The sequence below is a fragment of the Zootoca vivipara genome, chromosome Z (genome assembly GCF_963506605.1).
Source record: "Zootoca vivipara chromosome Z, rZooViv1.1, whole genome shotgun sequence".
NCBI lineage: Eukaryota > Metazoa > Chordata > Lepidosauria > Squamata > Lacertidae > Zootoca > Zootoca vivipara.
The window spans coordinates 3,072,265-3,094,462 of NC_083294.1; the positions used below are offsets into that span (position 1 = coordinate 3,072,265).

Below are 22,198 nucleotides of genomic sequence, written 5' to 3' on the forward strand. Positions count from 1 at the left end.
TCCAACCCCCTGCCAAGCAGGAAACACCACCAAAGCATTCTTGACATATGCCTGTCAAGCCTCTGCTTAAAGACCTCCAAAGAAGGAGACTCCACCACACTTCTAGGCAGCAAATTCCACTGCCGAACAGCTCTTACTGTCAGGAAGTTCTTCCTAATGTTTAGGTGGAAGCTTCTTTCTTGTAGTTTGAATCCATTGCTCCGTGTCCGCTTCTCTGGAGCAGCAGAAAACAACCTTTCTCCCTCCTCTATATGACATCCTTTGATATAGTTGAACATGGCTATCATATCACCCCTTACCCTTCTCTTCTCCAGGCTAAACATACCCAGCTCCATAAGCCGTTCCTCATAAGGCATCGTTTCCAGGCCTTTGACCATTTTGGTTGCCCTCTTCTGGACACGATCCAGCTTGTCAGTATCCTTCTTGAACTGTGGTGCCCAGAACTGGACACAGTACTCCAGGTGACGTCTGACCAGTGCAGAATACAGTGGTATGATAATGTAAATCCCTATAAATCTTCTGGACACATAAGGCATCACTGAGTGTCCACACTGAGTAGAACTTGTTGTTGTCGTTTAGTCATGTCCGACTCTTCGTGACCCCATGGACCATAGCACGCCAGGCACTCCTGTCTTCCACTGCATCCCGCAGTTTGGTCAGACTCATGTTGGTAGCTTTGAGAACACTGTCCAACCATCTCGTCCTCTGTCGTCCCATTCTCCTTGTGTCCTCCATCTTTCCCAGCATCAGGGTCTTTTCCAGGGAGTCTTCTCTACCAAGGAGTGTGGTGGAGTCTCCTTCTTTGGAGGTCTATAAGCAGAGGCTTGACAGGCATATGTCAAGAATGCTTTGATGGTGTTTCCTGCTTGGCAGGGGGTTGGACTGGATGGCCCTTGTGGTCTCTTCCAACTCTAGGATTCTATAATTCTATGATCATGAATGCACATCATAGATGCCTGGAGAAGCCCTTACTTTCCCTTGCATTCCTCTTACCCACCCTCCTCTCTAGAGCTATCAACATTCAGACCTTCCAGTGATGGACCAGGGAGGGGAGATCTTTAAGACTCTGCACTACCTCAGCACCCTCATCCAGAGCATCAAGAGACCCCTTGGAACCAAGGAGAACCCTGCGCGCATCTGTAGAGATCTCATGAACTGTGAACAGAAGATGCAGGATGGTAAGTGTGTGTGTGTGTGTGTGTGTGTGTGTGTGTGTGTGTGTGTGTGAGAGAGAGAGAGAGAGAGAGAGAGAGAGAGAGAGAGAGAGAGAGAGAGAGAGAGAGAGAGAGAGGGCACTAGGGTGATGAATTTTTTACAACCTCATTTTCCTGTATCATAATTTGATGAGCTTCCATTAAAGATTAGATAAAACCTCATCAAAAAACCTCATGCACAAAATGATTTTAAAAAAATTATTGATCCGTTTTTGGACCGTTTTTGAAGTCACTGTAGGCAGATATCAAATTGAACCCAAGCTTTGGAGCAGGCATCCCCAAACTTCAGCACTCCAGATGTTTTTGCCTACAACTCCCATGATCCCTAGCTAACAGGATCAGTGGTCAGGCATGATGGGAATTGTAGTCCAAAACATCTGGAGGGACGAAGTTTGGGGATGCCTCCTTGAGAGTCACATATATACAACATTATATAGGGTCATCAAACACACAAGGAAGCTTTTTTTAGCTGGAGTGACAGTATAGACGCCGCTAGAGGGTGATCGTTTGCCACCTCTCCTGGAGGTTCTTTTCCCAGCATGCCCGGCATGGTCTGCTGGCTGAGTTTGGAGGTCCCTAAAATGGGCTTTTACCTTGCGCAGGTGTGACATTTGTACAGTGGTACCTCGGTTTATGAACACAATTGGTTCCGGAAGTCTGTTCATAAACTGAAGCGTTGATAAACTGAAGCGAACTTTCCCATGGAAAGTAATAGAAAGTGGATTAATCTGTTCCAGATGGTCTGGGGAGTACTTAACCTGAAGCGTACTTAACCGAAAGCGAACTTTCCCATTGAAAGTAATGCAAAATGGATTAAATCATTCCAGACGGTCCGTGGAGTACTTAAACTGAAGCGTTCATAAACTGAAGCGAACTTTCCCATTGAAAGTAATGGAAAGTGAATTAATCCGTTCCAGATGGGTCCGTGGCATTCGTAAACCAAATATTAGTAAACCGAGGTGTTCATAAACCGAGGTTCCACTGTATACCCTATGTTGCTAAGAACACTCCCCATTGTGGAATGTGGCGTTGTGTCCAAATTTGATACAAAATATATATATAGAACTGTGAATACAATTTTATGAAATGGTAAAACGGCATACATAAAAAATTCAAAACGGTTTGTGTGTGACCTTTTTTAATATTTCAATGGAATAGACCTCATTTTAGTCATTCATAGGCAAAAGTTCATCCATTTGTGCTACAGGACAAAAAAAAATGGGGGGCGATGAAAAAGTCATCACTCTAGTGGGCACACCTGTGCTTTGCATGTTGCATTGAAGGTTTCGTGAATGAAGACCCCCATTCCACCCTTCCTCTTACCCAATGCAAAAGGAAGCAAAGATGTCGCAGGTGCATGGCTTTCACCTGCTGCCTCTAGATGGCAGGCCCTTTCATTTGTAATGTTTCCAATGCTTGCTTTATATTATAATAATAATAATAATAATAATAATAATAATAATAATAATAATAATATATTTATTTACACCCCGCCCATCTGGCTGGGTTTCCGCAGCCACTCTGGCCGGCTTCCAACAAAAATACATTCATTTCTGAAAGATTAAAAGCTTCCCTAAACAGGGCTGCCTTCAGATGTCCTCTAAAAGTCTGGTAGTTATTTTTCTTTTTGACATCTGGTGGGAGGGCGTTCCATAGGGCGGGCGTCACCGCCAAGAAGGCCCTCTGCAACGAGGGAACCGCCAGAAGGCCCTCGGTGCTGGACCTCAGTGTCTGGACAGAATGATGGAGGTGGAGACGCTCCTTCAGGTAATCTGGACCGAGGCCGTTTAGGGCTTTCAAGGTCAGCACCAACACTTTGAATTGTGCTCGGAAACGTACTGGGAGCCAATGTAGGTCTCATAGGACCGGTGTTATATGGTCTCAGTGGCCGCTCCCCGTCACCAGTCTAGCTGCCGCATTCTGGATTAATTGCAGTTTCCGGGTCACCTTCAAAGGTAGCCCCACGTAGAGCACATTGCAATAGTCCAAGCAAGAGATAACTAGAACAGGCATCCCCAAACTTCGGCCCTCCAGATGTTTTGGACTACAATTCCCATCTTCCCCGACTACTGGTCCTGTTCGCTAGGGATCATGGGAGTTGTAGGCCAAAACATCTGGAGGACCGAAGTTTGGGGATGGCTGAACTAGAGCATGCACCACTCTGGCGAGACCATCCGCGGGCAGGTAGGGTGTCAGCCTGCATGCCAGATGGAGCTGATAAACAGCTGCCCTGGATACAGAATTAACCTGCGCCTCCATGGACAGCTGTGAGTCCAGAATGATTCCCAGGCTGCGCACCTGGTCCTTCAGGGGCACACTTACCCCATTCAGGACCAGGGAGTCCTCCACACCTGCCCACCTCCTGTCCCCCACAAACAGTACTTCTGTCTTGTCAGGATTCAACCTCAATCTGTTAGCCGCCATCCATCATCCAACCGCCTCCAGGCACTCACACAGGACCTTCACCGCCTTCACTGGTTCTGATTTGAAAGAGAGGTAGAGCTGGGCATCATCCGCATACTGATGAACACCCAGCCCAAACCCCCTGATGATCTCTCCCAGCAGCTGCATGTAGATGTTAAAAAACATGGGTAAGAGGACAGAACCCTGAGGCACCCCACAAGTGAGAGCCCAGGGGTCTGAACACTCATCCCCCACCACCACTTTCTGAACACGGCCCAGGAGGAAGGAGCGGAACCACTGTATGACAGTGCCCCCGGCTCCTAACCCCTCTAGACGGTCCAGAAGGATGTTATGTTCGATGGTGTCAAAAGCTGCTGAGAGATCCAGCAGAACTAGGAAACAGCTCTCTCCTTTGTCCCTAGCCCGCCAGAGATCATCGACCAGTTTGTTTAAAACAAAACAAAGTATTACACCCGTAGGTGTAATTTTACTACCAACCATTGTTTTTTTAAAATCTGTTTTTATTGCTAGGCATCCGGGTGTTTTTGGATTAAGGGGTGCATAAAATAAATAATGCTATGTCCCTTCTCTCCTTCAGGAACGTACTGGATCGACCCAAATCTGGGCTGTTCTTCAGATAGTATTCAAGTCACCTGTAACTTCACCCAAGGGGGACAGACTTGTCTCAGCCCCATCACTGCCTCAAAGGTATGCTTGAGTATCCATGGGCCAAAAGTCGGCCTGGATACACTGGTAGATTGCTGTGCGGTTTGCAGCAAATTCAGGGGGCTCTCTGGGTCTTAATTGCAACAGGCAATATTTTTTAAAGTTAGACTTCATTGCTGTTTTCTCCCTAATTTATACTATTTCATGGAAGTAGTTTACAAACATAGAATCATAGAATCATAGACTTGGAAGAGACCACAAGGGCCATCCAGTCCAACCCCCTGCCGAGCAGGAAACACCATCAAAGCATTCCTGACACATGGCTGACAGCAACGCGTGGCCGGGTCAGCTAGTAGAATCATAGAGTGGGAAGAGACCACAAGGGCCATCCAGTCCAACCTCCTGCCAAGCAGGAAACGCCATCAAAGCATTCCTGACATATGCCTGTCAAGCCTCTGCTTAAAGACCTCCAAAGAAGGAGGTCTTGGCAGCAAATTCCACTGCCAACCAGCTCTTACTGTCAGGAAGTTCTTCCTAATGTTTAGGTGGAAGCTTCTTTCTTGTAGTTTGAATCCATTGCACATGTTTGATTAAGTAGGACAGTGGTACCTCGGGTTACAAATGCTTCCGGTTACAGACTCTGCTAACCCAGAAATAGTAGCTCAGGTTCAGAACTTTGCTTTAGGGCGTCCTGAGCAACTTTGCAGATGACACCAAATGAAAGGGGTGGCTAATACCCCAGAGGACAGGATCACACTTCCAAATGACCTTAACAGTGTTCAGGGCGGCATCTCTCCCTGCTCCCTTCCTGTGCCCTTCCTTCATTTGAAAAGAACTGCACTAGAGAGAGTGCATATAGCCTATCTTGATTTTAGCAAGTCCTTTGACAAGGTGCCCCAGGATATTCTTGTAAAGAAGCTGGTAAAATGCGGGCTAGACAATGCTCCCATTCAGTGGATTTGTAACTGGCTTACTGACCGAACCCAAAGGGTGCTCATCAATGCCTCCTATTTATCCTGGAGAGAAGTGACTAGTGGGGTGCCACAGGGTTCTGTCTTGGGCCCAGTCTTCTTCAACATCTTTATCAATGACTTGGATGATGGGCTTGAGGGCATCCTGATCAAGTTTGCAGATGACACCAAATAGGGAGCTGTGGCCAATACCCCAAAGGATAGGATCACACTTCAAAATGACCTGAACAGATTAGACAACTGGGCCAAAGCAAACAATATGAATTTGAACAAGGAGAAATTTAAAGTACTACACTTGGGCCAAAAAAAATGAAAGGCACAAATACAGGATGGGAGACACCTGGCTTCAGAGCAGTACATGTGAAAAGGATCTAGGAGTCTTGGTAGACCACAAACTTGACATGAGTCAACAGTGTGATGCAGCAGCTCAAAAAGCCAATGCAATTCTGGGCTGCATCAATAGGAGTACAGAATCTATATCCAGGGAAGTAATAGTACCACTGTATTCTGCTCTGGTCAGACCTCACCTGGAGTACTGTGTCCAGTTCTGGGCACCACAGTTCAAGAAGGAGACTGACAAGCTGGAACGTGTCCAGAAGAGGGCAACCAAAATGGTCAAAGGCCTGGAAACGATGCCTTATGAGGAATGGCTTAGGGAGCTGGGTATGTTTAGCCTGGAGAAGAGAAGGTGAAGGGGTGATATGATAGCCATGTTCAAATATATCAAAGGATGTCATATAGAGGAGGGATAAAGGTGTTTTCTGCTGCTCCAGAGAAGCGGACACGGAGCAATGGATTCAAGCGACAAGAAAGAAGATTCCACCTCAACATTAGGAAGAACTTCCTGACAGTAAGAGCTGTTCGGCAGTGGAATTTGCTGCCAAGGAGTGTGGTGGAGTCTCCTTCTTTGGAGGTCTTTAAGCAGAGGCTTGACAGGCATATGTCAAGAATGCTTTGATGGTGTTTCCTGCTTGGCAGGGGGTTGGACTGGATGGCCCTTGTGGTCTCTTCCAACTCTACGATTCTAGGATTCTACTAGCTGACCCGGCCACGCGTTGCTGTTAGCCATATGTCAGGAACACCTTGATGGTGTTTCCTGCTTGGCAGGGGGTTGGACTGGATGGCCCTTGTGGTTTCTTCCAACTCTATGATTCTATTATTCTAGGTGACCACCAGATGTTCTGGACTAGAATTCCTCTCAGCTGCAGCCAACACAGTTGGGAGCTCGAGTCCAAAACAGCAAGCAGGCTGATTTTATGGGTGTTCATGAGCTTGATGAGAATTCCACCTCCTTTGTTTCCTGGGGGATCAGGGCACCCTTCATGCAGTCAGAGGATGAATGAAACCAAGCTGGAGTCCCAATCCCTGTCTTCATCGCAACCTCCCATTCTCCCCTTGTTCCAGCTTGACTTTGACATCGGACGAGTGCAACTGAATTTCCTGCACCTCCTGAGCACCGAGGTCACCCAGAACATCACCATCCACTGCCTGAACACCTCCGTGTGGCAGGAAGGGCCCTTGAGGAAACCTATGCGTTTCAAGGGCTGGAATGGGCAGATCTTTGAAGCTGGAGGGCACTTCACACCTGGTGTAGTTGTGAATGACTGCAAGGTATGCAAAAAATTGCCAGGGAAGCTCCGCAGGGGAGGGCTAGGAAGAGGATCTGTAGCCAGAGGTGGGGACAATGTGCTTGTCCGCATTTAGGGTTGCCAGACTCAATAGTGGACAGGACTTCTGTGCCTTGAATTGCCCTGCTCTCTTTTGAGTCTGGAAACCTGAAAGAGAAACCAGCAGACGCTATGTAAGGAATGCGTTGATGGTGTTTCCTGCTTGGCAGGGGGTTGGATTGGATGGCCCTTGTGGTCTCTTCCGACTCTACGATTCTATGATTCTTTGTTTCATTTCCAAGCAAAGGGTCTGCTGGTTTCTCTTGAAGGTTTCCAGACTCAAAAGAGAGCAGGGCAATTAACTAATAATAATAATAATAATAATAATAATAATAATAATAATAATAATAATGTATTATTTATACCCGCCACTCTGGGCAGCTTCTGACAGAAAAATGAAATAAAATAATCGATTAAACATTAAAAGCCTCCCTAAACAGGTCTGCCTTCAGATGTCTTCTAAGTCTGGTAGCTGTTTTTCTCTTTGACATCTGATGGGAGGGCGTTCCACAGGGCGGGTGCCACTACCGAGAAAGCCCTTTGTCTAGTTCCCTGGAACTTGGCTTCTCGCAATGAGGGAACCGCCAGAAGGCCCTTGGTGCTGGATTTCAGTGTCTGGGCAGAACAATGGGGGTGGAGAAGATTCTTCAGGTATACTGGGCCTAGGCTGCTTAGGACTTTCATGGTCAGCACCAACACTTTGAACTGTATTCGGAAACGTACTGGGAGCCAAAGTAGATCTTTCAAGACCAGTGTTATGTGGTCTCGGCGGCCGCTCCCAGTCACTAGTCTAGCTGCCGCATTCTGGATTAATTGCAGTTTCCGGGTCACCTTCAAAGGTAGCCCCATGTAGAGCACATTGCAATAATTCAAGTGAGAGATAACCAGAGCATGCACCACTCTGGCAAGACAGTCCACGGGTGGGGAGGGTCTCATCCTGCGTCCCATATGGAGCTGCCCTGGACACAGAATTGACCTGCGCCTCCTTGGACAGCTGTGAGTTCAGAATGACTCCCAGGCTGCACACCTGGTCCTTCAGGGGCACAGTTACCCCATTCTGGACCAGGGAGTCCCCCACACCTGCCCGCCTCCTGTCCCCCACATCTGAAGGCAGGCCTGTTTAGGGAAGCTTTGAATCTTTCAGAAATGTGTGTAATTTAATATTTCTGTTGGAAGCCGCCCAGAGTGGCTGGGGAAACCCAGCCAGATGGGCGGTGTATAAATAATAAATTATTATTATTATAAAGGGACCCCTGACCATTAGGTCCAGTTGTGACCGACTCTGGGGTTACAGTGCTCATCTCACATTATTGGCCAAGGGAGTCGGCATACAGCTTCCAGGTCATGTGGCCAGCATGACAAAGCCGCTTCTGGCGAACCAGAGCAGCGCACGGAAACGCCGTTTACCTACCCTATTGATCTACTTGCACTTTGACGTGCTTTCGAACTGCTAGGTTGGCAGGAGCTGGGACCGAGCAACGGGAGCTCACCCCGTCATGGGGATTCGAACCGCCGACCTTCTGATCGGCAAGCCCTAGGCTCTGTGGTTTAACCCACAGCGCCACCTGCGATAATTGGTGGATTTCTCCAGGGACAGCTGCAGGGCAAAGTCAAAACCTCTCAGACCCGCAGCTAGAAATCACAGGACAAGTGGGAGTGTGGGTGGGCCCACCTTGAACCTTTGATTGCACCTTATTTTGAAGGGACCTTTCCTATTTTGCAGCTTTCCAGTCGGATGCAACTTTGTCAGCCAGAGGGCTGGGTCGTTCTGCAAAGCAGCAGTGCCCCCTGCTGCCATTTTGCATGAACTGAATGCTTCTCAAATATGAATCTAAAGTAGGATTGGGAGAACCAGGGCGTCTCTAGGCCCAGGCCGGGTGGCGCAAGGCGCCAGGGTGCCTGGCCACCAGGGGTGCTGAAGCAGCGCCGAACGGCTGGTGTCTCGGAGCAGCTGTTGCTAGCCGCCCCCTCCTCTTCCTCTCCTCCTCTTGAAGCAGAATCAGTGAGGTGTCTAGGCAGGCGTCTTGTTGATTCTGCTTCAAGAGGAGAGGAGAGGAAGCTCAAGCGCCGTGCGCCCTCGCCGGATCGCTCCAGGTGCTGATGTGGCGGCTGTGGCCAGGGCTGCTCCTCCTCCTGCTGTCTGTGCTGTGGGGGTCCTGAGTAGCGTGGGTCATAAAAAAAAATCCCGAAAACATTTCCCCCCTTGATCTTATCTCATGCAAAGCTGTGACTTCCTTGGCAAAACATTGGCCCAAAAATGTCGAGATTAGTGTTAGTGTAGTATTTACATATGTTCCTTAATGTCTGCGGGTCTACTCTGAGTAGAACATAGTTGGATACACCCTATTATCCCTATTCATTTCAGCCTTGGAGGAAGCGCCCATAGCTGATAATAATTGTGTCAATAATCTGTTCAGGGCCGTCCTTTCAATTTGGCTTAGTGGCGTTGTTCGCCAGGGCGCCTCCCCATCAGGCGCGCTGGGCTGGGGCGCCCAGCAGCCCTGCGTGCTGCTCATGTTCGGGGTGGCAGGACCAGCGCCCGAAAGGGCTCCTTTCGGTGTGCTGTTCCCACCAACCCCCCTCGCAACAGCAGGCTTGCTAACTGCCATTCCAACGGCACCTAGCAAGTCCGCCCAAGCGAGGGGACGTGGCAGGAGCAGCACCCGAAAGGGCTCCTTTCGGTGCGCTGTTCCAACCAAGCCCCTTTGCAACAGCAGGCTTGCTAGCCGCCGTTCCAACGGCGCCTAGCAAGCCCGCCCAGATGAGGGGACGTGGTGGGAGCAGCGCCCGAAAGGGCTCATTTTGGTGCACTGTTCTCGCCACGTCCCCTCGCAACAGCAGGCTTGCTAGCCGCTGTTCCAATGGCGCTGGATACCCTTAAGACGCCCTGAATCTGTTCGTTTGTATGCTGCTTTTCTGGCTTTCGTGGGAAGGAAGACACACCTTTCACACGCGGCTGATGATGTGCTATTGCTTGGAGAGGAGATGCAAGGGACCACGGCCGTCTTAAGGGTATCCAGTGCTGTGGTGCAAAATCCCTCTGGCGCCCCCTGCTATTTAGGTGCCGTTGGAACGGCGGCTAGCAAGCCTGCTGTTGCGAGGGGACATGGCGGGAACAGCACACCAAAAGGAGCCCTTTTGGGCGCTGCTCCCGCCACATCCCCTCACCTTGGCGATCTTGCTAGGTGCCTTTGGAATGGTGGCTAGCAAGCCTGCTGTTGTGAAGGGACATGGTGGGGACAGTGCACCGAAAGGAGCCCTTTCGGGCACTGCTTCCGCCGCACCGAACATGAGCAGCGTGCGGGGCTGCTGGGTGCCCCAGCCCAGCGCCCCTGATGGGGAGGCGCCCTGGTGCACCACGCCACTAAACCAAATGGAAAGGACGGCCCTGCAAGGGACTGTTGCACTAAAGAGACCTGGCATTGTTGGGAAGACTTAGCTTTCTCTCTCTCTCTCTTCCCTCCCTGCCTCCTTTGCATTTAGATTCAAGATGGACACTGGCACAGGACCCTCTTTACCTTCCGGACACAAGACCCACAACAGCTGCCAATTGCCAACATCTACAACCTCCCACCATCCGAGCCAGGGAAGCAGCAGCACCTCCTCGAGGTTGGGCCCATGTGCTTTCTCTAAAAGTTGGCAGCCTCTGCGGCACTTCGAGCTCCTTCGTTTTGGAGATGAGCAGGGCCTGTTGGCCACCCCTGGACCTCTCTCCCAGCCTTGAGCGTTTGGACTCTGCCAAGTCATAAGGAATCCTTGGCCCGTCGGACTCTCCAGGATGGGGAGAGGCGAATGCTGTGGCTTTAGATGCTGAAGCAAGAGGCCAGTTGAGCAAAGAAATTCCACGCCCAAAGATTTCCCCCCCTCCCTCGCCACACCTTCGGCCAAAGAAACTGTATGCAATATCGGACTTCCGGTTTACCACCATTGAAGCCGGTGGGAAAATTCGGGGCTCCGAGTTTCCCTGCCTGGAAAAGGACGTGATGCTAGCAGGCAGAGCTTTTGGAAAGGAGACAGGAAGGAGTCTGGGGAAGACAGCTTTGCAAACTGGTCTTTGTCTGCTTGTTGCTCCGGAACAGGAAGCATTTTTACGTGCAATATTCGAGAGAGAGAGAGAGAGAGAATAAGAAAATGATATATCTATATATTTTATTTAAGGCAAAAATAAAAAATAAAAGCGAGCAAGGTCCTTCTTTCCGTTGGGAAAGAAAACAGCCCTTTTTAAGTGGCTTGAGAAGGGAAGGCAGGAAAGAGATGAGACGAGATTGGTGCTAAGTAGGAAAAAGAGAGAGAGGGATGGGTTTGTTAAATTTGATTCTACCTCTCACTGTGAAATACCTGGTGCTCTTTAATTTTTTTTAAAAAAAGAAGTGTGTTTTATGTAGATGACTCAAACTATTTAAGGTTCTAAGACAGGCATCCCCAAACTGCAGCCCTCCAGATGTTTTGGCCTACAATTCCAATGATCCCTAAACTTAGAGGACCAGTGGTCAGGGATGGTGGGAATTGTAGTCCAAAACATCTGGAGTGCCAAAGTTTGGAGATGCCTGTTCTAAGAGGTGCTACTACAGCAGGCATCCCCAAACTGTGGCCCTCCAGATGTTTTGGCCTACAACTCCCATGATCCCTAACTAAGAGGACCAGTGGTCAGGGATGATGGGAATTGTAGTCAAAAACATCTGGAGGGCCAAAGTTTGGGGGTGCCTGTTCAAAGAGGTGCTACTACAGCAGGCATCCCCGAACTTCATCTTCCCCGAACACTGGCCCTGTTAGCTAGGGATCATGGGAGTTGTAGGCCAAAACATATGGAGGGCCGCAGTTTGGGGGTGCCTGCACTACAGTGTCTCCTCCCAGGCTCCTCCAAACCCTTGACATTGCTAAATTCCCTTGGGAATGAGAAGCAGGGGTTAAAACAGGGCAGGGAAGATCATCAGCGCAACAATGACAAATAAACTTTTTTTAACTTAAAGGTGCATGAAATATTCTACAGGGGCTTTGTACGTTCTTTGAAATCTAGGATTTGTTAACCGGTCGTTTGTCACGGGTGTGTTTTAAAAGAAAAATGTACCTTGAAAGGTGGTTTTTCAGAGCAATAATTGAGCTCACGAAAAACACATTTCTCTGCTTGTGTGTGTGTGTGAGTGTGTGTGTGTTCCTATACAATAGGGTGATGACTTTTTCATTTTTCCCCCAAAAATTATTTCCTGTAGTACAAATGGATGAACGTTTGCCTATGAATGACTAAAATGAGGTCTATTCCATTGAAATATTTAAAAAGGTCACGCACAAACTATTTTTAATTTTTTGGTATGCTGTTTGACCATTTCATAAAATGGTATTCACAATTCTATATATATTTCGGATCAAATTTGGACACAACACCACATTCCACAACGGGGAGTGTTCTTAGCAACATAGGCTATACAAATGTTACACCTGCACATGACCCTGCCGGGCATGCTGGGAAAAGAACCTACAAGAGAGGTAGCAAAACATCGCCCCCTAGTGGCATCTATACTGTTACTGCAGCTAAAAAAAGCTTACTTGTGTGTTTGAAGACCCTATATAATGTTGTATATATGTGACTCTCAAGCTTGGGTTCAATTTGATACCTGCTTACAGTGACTTCAAAAATGGTCCAAAAACGGATAAATACGATTTTTAAAAATCATTTTGTGTGTGAGGTTTTTTAATCAAATCTCTTTGAAAGTAAGGTTTTATCTAATTTTTAATGAAGGCACATCAAATTATGATACAGGGAAATGAGGTTGTAAAAAAGTCATCACCCTAATATACAACTGTTACTCACCAAAGCATTAGGCTGCAAGTAGCCAAGATGAGAGTGGGAAGAAAAATGAGAGCGAAACCGTTTGACTTGATTTCTGGGCTGAATGGGGGTCTGTCATCTGTTCCAGTCCTTCTGTCTATGGCGAGTCCTAGATTTGAACACCTACCGTGTATTCCAGCGTATAAGAAGACCCTCAACTTTTCCAGTTAAAAGATAGAGTTTGGGATATACTCGCTGTACAAGGAATATGACCCGGCGTATAAGACAACCCCCGACTTTGGAGAAGATTTTCCTGGGTTAAAAAGTAGTCTTATACGTAGGAATATACAGTAAGTCTCTTGTTTAAACAGTGGGAAGACAGGAATCTATTGTTTTGGTCCAAAGACCGTGTCGGGGTACTTTGTCGCTCCTCCACCTGCTCAGTCTTGGATGGGTTTTGTTTCTTATTGTTGTATTTGTCGTTTTTGTTGTATTTGTTGTTGTCGTTGTTGTTCTGTTTCATAGAAACCTAGACTCTATATGTAAATTTGGAGTTTAAAAAAAGAAGAGGAGGATTGATATGATGGTAATCGTTTTATTCTATATAAGGAATGCAATATTAAGGTAGCTGGGGCCGTACTGTAATGAACATTTTGGTGCCTGTTTTCTGTTTAATTTTCCATGTTTCGTAAAATATATGTGAGTCTTAATCAGTTTGTATTCTCTTTTTTTGTGGGGCGGGGGCGGGCAAAACACAACAGGATTCCTTCCCCCTACCGCCTCTTTTCTCAGATACCTCAATCCTCCATCCTTTCCTGAAAAATAAGTCATGTCAGACTAATCTGATCTCATTTTTTGACAGAATTACAAGCCTGGTAGATGAAGGGAACGCTGTGGATATAGCCTATCTTGATTTCAGCAAGGCCTTTGACAAGGTGCCCCATGATATTCTAGTAAAGGAGCTGGTAAAATGCGGGCTAGACAATGTTACCATTCAGTGAATTTGGAACTGGCTGGCTGACCGAACACAAAGGGTGCTCATTAATGGCTCCTCCTCATCCTGGAGAGAAGTGACTATGATATTCTTGATTTCAGCAAGGCCTTTGACAAGCTGCCCCATGATATTCCTGTAAAAAAGCTGGCAAAATGCGGGCTAGGCAATGCTCCCATTGGGAGGGGTGGCTAATACCCCAGAGGACAGGATCACACTTCCAAATGACCTGAACAGATTAGACAACTGTGGCCAAAACAAACAAGATGAATTTTAATAGGGAGAAATGTAAAGTACTATACTTGGGCAAAAAAATATATGAAAGGATGGGTGATACCTGTGAAAAGGAGTCTTGGTAGACCACAAATGTGACATGAGTCAACAGTGTGATGCACCAGCTAAAAAAGCCAATGCAATTCTGGGCTGCATCAATAGGAGTATAGCATCTAAATCAAGGGAAGTAATAGTACCACTGTATTCTGCTCTGGTCAGACCTCACCTGGAGTACTGTGTCCAGTTCTGGGCACCACAGTTCAAGAAGGATCCTGACAAGCTGGAACGTGTCCAGAGGAGGGCAACCAAAATGGTCAAAGGCCTGGAAACGATGGCTTATGAGGAACGGCTTAGGGAGTTGGGTATGTTTAGCCTGGAGAAGAGAAGGTGAAGGGGTGATATGATAGCCATGTTCAAATATATCAAAGGATGCCATATAGAGGAGGGAGAAAGGTTGTTTTCTGCTGCTCCAGAGAAGCGGACACGGAGCAATGGATTCAAACTACAAGAAAGAAGATTCCACAAACTGCCTGACAGTAAGAGCTGTTCGGCAGTGGAATTTGCTGCCAAGGAGGAGTCTCCTTCTTTGGAGGTCTTTAAGCAGAGGCTTGACAGCCATATGTCAGGAATGCTTTGATGGCGTTTCCTGCTTGGCAGGTGGTTGGACTGGATGGCCCTTGTGGTCTCTTCCAACTCTAGGATTCTACTAGCTGACCCGGCCATGCGTTGCTGTCAGCCATATGTCAAAAATGCTTTGATGGCGTTTCCTGCTTGGCAGGTGGTTGGACTGGATGGCCCTTGTGGTCTCTTCCAACTCTAGGATTCTACTAGCTGACCCGGCCATGCGTTGCTGTCAGCCATATGTCAAAAATGCTTTGATGGTGTTTCCTGCTTGGCAGGGGGTTGGACTGGATGGCCCTTGTGGTCTCTTCCAACTCTAGGATTCTACTAGCTGACCCGGCCATGCGTTGCTGTCAGCCATATGTCAAAAATGCTTTGATGGTGTTTCCTGCTTGGCAGGGGGTTGGACTGGATGGCCCTTGTGGTCTCTTCCAACTCTAGGATTCTACTAGCTGACCCGGCCACGCGTTGCTGTCAGCCATATGTCAAAAATGCTTTGATTGTGTTTCCTGCTTGGCAGGGGGTTGGACTGGATGGCCCTTGTGGTCTCTTTCCAACTCTAGGATTCTAGGATTCTACTGGTTTGGGGTGAAAACAATTTGCAGTCCAAAAACGCCCGGAAGAAGCAGGTTGGAAAAAGCCGCTTTTACTAAAGAGCAGTTTACACACAGATTCAAAACGTGCTGAGAAAAGCCCACACTTGTCACCCTTTGAGGTCTACAATTTTAGCTTTGGGGTGCTTTGATGCGGCACACCGCAAACAAGAACTCTTTACACCTTGGTAGTCTCCCTTTTTGGTAATAAGGTACGATTACATCTACTCCAATTACTGCCACCTAGTAACACTTATATATCTATATATCTATAGATTATATTATATTCACACACAGTTGTACAAGAGTTTGGGGAAACCTGATAGGGGCATCCTGTGTCTTGCTCTAAAAAGGTCCACTGCTGGCGATTCCGATTCTCCGGTGAGCCTGAAACGGGGCTTGCCCTCCGAGCAACCCAGCAGCGTGGGGCTCTCCAACATCAATAGGGAAACTGGGAGGGTTCCCTGCTGTGTGCAGAAGTTGCGGGGGTGAGTGGGGGGGTGGGGACAGTGCAGGGAGTTCAAACAGCCATGTGTCCACAAAATCAAAAGTGCACTGGAATGAAAAAGAAGAGTCCCGGTTCAACAGTCCAGCGGCAAATTCATCCCTGCATTTACACCCGGAAGCAAAAACGGGATTCGCAGCCTGCGGAAATCCTAAATCCGATACCAATCCCATTGGTGAGGAAAGGGGGTCCTAATGGGTGCGGGAAGAGGGGAGCACCGTGGCCACGTGAAAATACCTCTTGACAAAGGAACAGTTCAGTAGATGCCTGGACGAAATTTGGACGCTTCGGGTTATCTACCGCCCCCAGTGGTTTTTTCTCAGCTACTCTGAAGGCGTAAAAGAAGACGGGTATCCATGGGAAGGGAACGTGAAGGTTCCAGGTTCCGTGTGTGTGTGTGTGGTCCTAGTAGTGTTTAGCCAGGTCATGCTACCAACAGGAGTTGGTGCGCGGGTATAGTAGCTCCTGGCTGGCTACCCCTTTTGCTCCAACGGAATTTGGTGCTTCCCTACTGGCTCAACACACAACCGAAAAGGAATGAAGGCCCCCCCTTCTCCCCGGAGAGTCACTCAAACGTTTCCCACTGCCTTCTCATCTGTTCTACTTTACCTGGGGTGACAGATCTCGTCTGTTCTACTTTACATGGGGTGACGGATCTCGTCTGTTCTGCTTTACCTGGGGCGACGGAAACCTCTTGCTTGGTCTTATTCAGCAAGTCTTCAAAGGGGTCTTTAGTAGCCCGAGGTTGGCTAGGGGGCCGCACTGACTCTACAACTTTGGCCTTGTGGGGGACGAGTGGGAGGTCAAGGGGCCTCGCCTTGGTCTCTATTTTCGAGGCGGGGTGGGCCAGGGGCAAGGTCCGCATTTTAGAAGAGCCCCAAAGCTTGGCTGGCGGCAGGGTATTGCTTTGGGGCGGAAGCTGAGCCGCAGCAGGAGACTGGGCAAAAAGGTTGGGCATGGACAGGGTCAGGGGGTTGGGGGGAGGCCTCGGGGGCTGACAGAAGGTGGAGTTGGAGGGGATAACGCTGGAGCTGTAAGCGTGACCTAGGGAAGGAGAAAAAGGGCTGGCCAGGGAGAATGGGACGGGGGTTGGCGTGGTCTGCACAAACGGGTTGAGAGATGCTGGCACAAATGGCGCGGCAGAGGGAGGGTATCCCAGTGGCGGCCTGGGTGGCATGAGGTCGCCTGCTGTTGCCGGGAAGCCAGTTGTGAGACTGGGCGGCGCCGACCCTAGCAGGCAACTCCCCGCTTTCAACGGATCTAGGAAGGCAAGGAGAGAGTCGTTGTTGCCGCTCAGGTCCTCCACACAGACCTTGACCGGCTGAAGTAGTTGCGTGCCACGGCCGTCGCTGGACAAGAGCTGGCGCTGGGGAGGGGCGAAACCAGCTGGCTGCTGCCAGAATTCAGGGTCCGGAGAGACGTTTCCGGGTGCAAAAGTGTCCCGCATGAGCTCCGAAGCCAAGTCACTGTGTCCGGCAAGGCAGGTGGCGGTTTCGAGCAGCGCCTGTTGCTTGGCAAGCCTGGGCACAGGTGGCAGCGGGACGACGCCCAGCTCTGGCGTCTTCCGGCCCTGCGGCCGTGGGATTGTGATGTTGCCTGGAGTGCCAGCCAAGGTGCCAACGTCCTTCTCGGGGAGATCCGGCATGGAGTCTTTGCTCCATGGCCTCCGTGGGGCGATGGACGTGTCCTCAAGAGCAGTCAAGGGCCTCTCCGGGGAGCTTTGGGAATACTTGGTGGGAATGGCCATGTCATCCTGGCCCAGGCCCCATAGTTGCTTGTAGGGGTGAGAAAATTTCATCCCTGGAGAAATCCAGCTCCTTTCGGAAAAGCCAGGATTCATCCGCTGCCAGGAAGCACACAGCAGGTTACAGAATCATAGAATCGGAATAAACACAATAATAATAATAATAATAATAATAATAATAATAATAATAATAATAATTCTTTCTACCCCGCCCAGCGAGTGGGGGAGCTGCGCGGCTTTGCCAGTGGCTTCCCCTTCCCCTGCACGCCGGCCCGAGTCACGGCGCCCCACCGCCGACAGCCTGCCATCGCCCTACGCCGTGGATGCGCCCTACTCCCCTTGCGCGCTTCTGGCTGGCCGGCTGCAGCAGCAACAGGGCAATAAGCACCCACCATCGCCAACGCTCCCTCCCTTCTGCCCGCAGCGGCTAGATGGCTGGCGCTCTCACTTTCTTTTGGGCTGCTGCTGCAGCATACCCTCCAACTCCCGGTAAGAAAAATCCGGGATCAGCAGTGGCGTGGCACCGGAAGTCGCTTCTATGCATGTCTGGACATGCGTAGAAGCAACTTCTGGTGCAAGTGCTGCACAATTTCCGGTGCCCAGACATGGGCAGAGCGGCACCCGAAATCGGTTCTGCGCATGTCCAGACATGCGCAGAAGGAGCCTCCCTGGCAGGTAGGAAATCCGGGGGATTTACGGAATTTTTCTCCATTCGGGATAACAGCGGGAAACGGGTTTAAATATGGGGGTTTCCCGGGAGACATGGCAGCTATGTGCTGCAGAAGGGATTTTGGACCAGACAACTTTTAGGCCAGGAGTTCTGGAGGGCGCCACGGAAGAGGCGGAGGCTGGATGCCGCACCTCCCGTATCAGCTTCCTGTCCTCGCCCGCCTCCCCCATGCTTCACCACGGCGCGCGAGGGCTGCCAGGAGGTGGCCAGCCGCCAAGGGCGAGCCCCGGAGCTGCCGCCTTGCCGCCAGGAGCCCGCGCCTGTCCTGAGCGCAGCAGCAGCGCCAAGGAAGGGAAGCATGGTGCGGGCTCCTCCTGGGCACCGCCCGTGGCCGCTCCTCCTTCACGCACCACTGGGAGCCTCCGTTCTGCCCAGCAGCTGTTTGCTGCCCGCCCAGAGGAAAATGTGGGGGGTGGGGGTGCAGCAGGGGTCCTTGCGCCAAGGCGCTAGATAATCCTAAGACACCCCAGGTCTAATCTCTGTGTCCATGTGCGTGTGCAGAAGCGATCTGCGCAGCATGCACGAGCGCAGAAGCGCTCTATTGGCGTACTTCGGCAACCGACGGACTCAGGGAACAACCAGTTCCCTGGAACGGATCGCCGTCGTCAACCGAGATACCATTGTATAACTGAAGGAGCGTCTCCACCTCCGTTGTTCTGCCCGGACACTGAGGTCCAGTACCGAGGGCCTTCTGGCGGTTCCCTCATTTCGAGAAGCCAAGTTGCAGGGAACCAGTCAGAGGGCCTTCTCGGTGGTGGCTCCTTCTCCCCCTTCTCCCCCAGCCCAACACATTGTGCTTTTATGTTTCCACAGAAGCAAGCGACATACCTGGTAGTCAAAGGTCCCCTGGTTGTCCCCTTCATCCTGGGGAATCCTCAAGTCTTCTAAGCTCTTGGCTTGGCTGAGCAGCAGGGATGGAGGCTCTACCTCCAGGCCCGAGAATATGCCTCCCAGGAGATTTATTTCCACAGGGCTGTCTGGTGTGGGTGGGTCGGCATTTCCACCATCTTGAAGGCTCTCAGGGTTGACACTCCCTTCGCTATCTGCGCTCCTGGACTCCTTCAGGGCATGGTAAGGCTGAGGCCTGGAGGGCAGGGAAATTTTGTCGGATTAACGCACTACAGCTAAAGAATTCACAAACCCATGACAAGGTGGGAAAGCCTATGGAAACAAACTGGAATTTCACTACAGTGGTACCTCGGTTTACAAACACAATTGGTTCCGGAAGTCTGTACTTAACCTGAAGCAAACTTTCCCATTGAAAGCAATGGAAAGTGGATTTAATCCGTTCCAGACGGGTCCGCAGAGTACTTAAACTGAAGCATACTTAACCCGAAGTATGAGTGTAATTGGTTCTGGAAGTCCGTACTTAACCTGAAGCGAACTTTCCCATTGGACTTCCAGAAACAATGTACGGACTTCCAGAACCAATTACACTCATACTTAGGGTTAAGTACGCTTCAGGTTGAGTACTCCGTGGACCCGTCTGGAACAGATTAATCCACTTTCCATTACGTTCAATGGGAAAGTTCGCTTCAGGTTAAGTACGCTTCAGGTTAAGTATGCTTCAGGTTAAGTACGGACTTTCAGAACCAATTACACCCATAATTCGGGTTAAGTACGCTTCAGGTTAAGTACACTTTAGGTTAAGTGCGGACTTCCAGAACCAATTACACTCATACCTGGGGTTAAGTACACTTCAGGTTGAGTACTCCACAGACCCGTCTGGAACGGATTAATCCACTTTCCATTACCTTCAATAGGAAAGTTCGCTTCCGGTTAAGTACGCTTCAGGTGAAGTACGGACTTCCAGAACCAATTACACCCATACTTCGGGTTAAGTTCGCTTCAGGTTGAGTACTCCGCGGACCCGTCTGGAACAGATGAATCCACTTTCCATTACTTTCAATGGGAAAGCTTGCTTCAGGTTAAGTATGCTTCGTTAAGTTCGGACTTCCGGAACCAATTACACTCATACTTCGGGTTAAGTACCCTTCAGGTTGAGTACTCCGCAGACCCATCTGGAATGGATGAATCCACTTTCCATTACTTTCAATGGGAAAGTTCGCTTCAGGTTAAGTACGCTTCAGGTTAAGTACTGACTTCCAGAATAATGCGAGATGAGCACGCAACCCCAAAGTCGGTCACGACTGGACCTAATGGTCAGGGGTCCCTTTACCTTTACCACTGTAAACTGCTTTGAGACTCTTTAATTGGGAAGTGATCTACACATTTAATAACCGTAAACCAAGAAAACATGGTGATGAGGGGGCAATGACTACCTGGAATCCCGAAAGATGTGTTAAGAAGCACGACTGAGCACAGAAACATGCGGTGCTGGGAGAAGGAGCAAAGCTTGGAAATCCATGACAAGAGTTGTGCAGGAGATATGCTCACACAGAGACCAACATGCATGAGTTGTGCCACAGAAACACCCAAGCAAGGGAAAGATTAATACATCTGTGGGGTGCCCCAAACATTGAAGGGGAACAGCTCTGGCTAGTGCAGCAAAGAGTGAAGGTATAGACCATTCAAAGGGAGCAGAGAAGAGGAAACTGTCAGAGAAGGCAGAGCCAGGGTCGTCTTCCTGCGGGAACTCGTCGCCGGAAGAGTCCTCGGAGAGAAAAACCGTATAGTGGCGTGTAGGCTTTACCAGGCTGAAGGAAAGGAGGGAGAAAGAGAGAGTGGGGAGGGAGGGAGAGAGAGAGAGAGAGAGAGAGAAGGGAGAAAAAGAGAGAAAGAGAGAAAGAGAGAGAGAAGAGAGAAAGAGGGAAAGAGAGAGGGAGAAGAAAGAGAGAGAGAAGAGAGAAGGAAAGAAGGGAGAAAGAGAGAAGAGAGAAAGAGAGAGAGAAGAGAGAGAGAGAGAAGGGAGAAAAAGAGAAAGAGAGGAGAGAAGAGAGAGGGGAGAGAGAGAAGGGAGAAAGAGAGAGAGGTGAGAGAAAGAAGAGAGAAAGGGAGAAAGAGAGAAGGGAGAAAGAGAGAGAGAAGAGAAAAAGAGAGAGAAGAGAGAAAGGGAGAAAGAGAGGAAGAGAGGAAGAGAGATGAAAGAAAGAAAGGAAGGAAGGAAGGAAGGAAGGAAGGAAGGAAGGAAGGAGAAAGAGAGAAAGAAAGAAAGTAAGAAAGAAAGAAAGAGATAAGGGAGAGAGAAAGAGAGAAGTGAGAAATAAAGAGGGGAGAGAGAAAGAGAAAAGAAAGAGAGAAAGAAAGAAAGAGATAAAGAAAGAAAGTTACCAAATTAAACCTGCAGAAGGAAAGAAAAACTTAACACAAAAAAAGTCAAATGTTTCTACGTTTCTGAACTGGGTAGCTGCATTCAGGAAGGACATAGCTTTTAGGGAGGAAACTTTGTCTTTTTATAACCTGCTGGGGAGCTGCCTTCAGGTAAGAGGTGGAGGATAAAGAGCATCAAGGAGCCCTACTATATTCTGGCTACTATCCCGTACTCAACAGTTCTGCCTTGATCCCCAAAGCTGAGAGGCCCCAAAATCAACCGTACAAAAACACAAAGGCAGGCTTCCAGAAGCATAAATGGAAAGACTTTGTCTGACAAGATCACAGCAGGAAAATAATAATAATAATAATAATAATAATAATAATAATAATAATAATAATAATAATTTATTATTTATACCCCGCTAGGTTTCCAACTTCCAACAGAAAAATGAAATAAAACAATCAATTAAACATTAAAAGCCTCCCTAAACAGGGCTGCCTTCAGATGTCTTCTAAAAATCTGTTTTTCTCTTTGACATCTGATGGGAGGGCGTTCCACAGGGTGGGTGCCACCACCGAGAAGGCCCTCTGCCTGGTTCCCTGTAACTTGGATTCTCGCAACGAGGGAACCGCCAGAAGGCCCTCGGCGCTGGATCTCAGTGTCTGGGCAGAACGATGGGGGTGGAGACGCTCCTTCGGGTATACTGGACCAAGGCCATTTAGGGCTTTAAAGGTCAGCACCAACACTTTGAATTGTGCTCGGAAACGTACTGGGAGCCAATGTAGGTCTTTCAAGACCGGTGTTATGTGGTCTAGGCGGCCGCTCCCAGTCACTAGTCT

The 22,198-nt window shown here is 49.1% G+C and overlaps 2 protein-coding genes across 3 annotated transcripts in view; one reads left to right on the top strand and one right to left on the bottom strand.

Moving 5' to 3' along the window:
• Positions 1–13,386, top strand: part of LOC118084239 (collagen alpha-1(XXVII) chain) — a 267,599-nt gene extending 254,213 nt beyond the window's left edge. For both annotated transcript variants that reach the window (XM_060270658.1, XM_060270659.1), the window contains exons 58-61: positions 1,010–1,178; positions 4,216–4,325; positions 6,659–6,865; positions 10,405–13,386. In XM_060270658.1, the coding sequence (XP_060126641.1) occupies positions 1,010–1,178; positions 4,216–4,325; positions 6,659–6,865; positions 10,405–10,554 (636 nt within the window). In that variant the 3' untranslated portion in view covers positions 10,555–13,386. The remainder of the gene's footprint in view (positions 1–1,009; positions 1,179–4,215; positions 4,326–6,658; positions 6,866–10,404) is intronic.
• A 1,113-nt stretch (positions 13,387–14,499) lies between these two features.
• The window catches only part of DENND1A (DENN domain containing 1A), a 264,483-nt gene continuing 256,784 nt past the window's right edge, over positions 14,500–22,198 (bottom strand). Inside the window, exons 21-23 of the mRNA XM_060270319.1 lie at positions 20,674–20,802; positions 18,974–19,229; positions 14,500–17,514 (exon numbers count right to left, since the gene is read on the bottom strand). Coding sequence (XP_060126302.1) covers positions 16,237–17,514; positions 18,974–19,229; positions 20,674–20,802 — 1,663 coding nt within the window. The 3' untranslated portion in view covers positions 14,500–16,236. The remainder of the gene's footprint in view (positions 17,515–18,973; positions 19,230–20,673; positions 20,803–22,198) is intronic.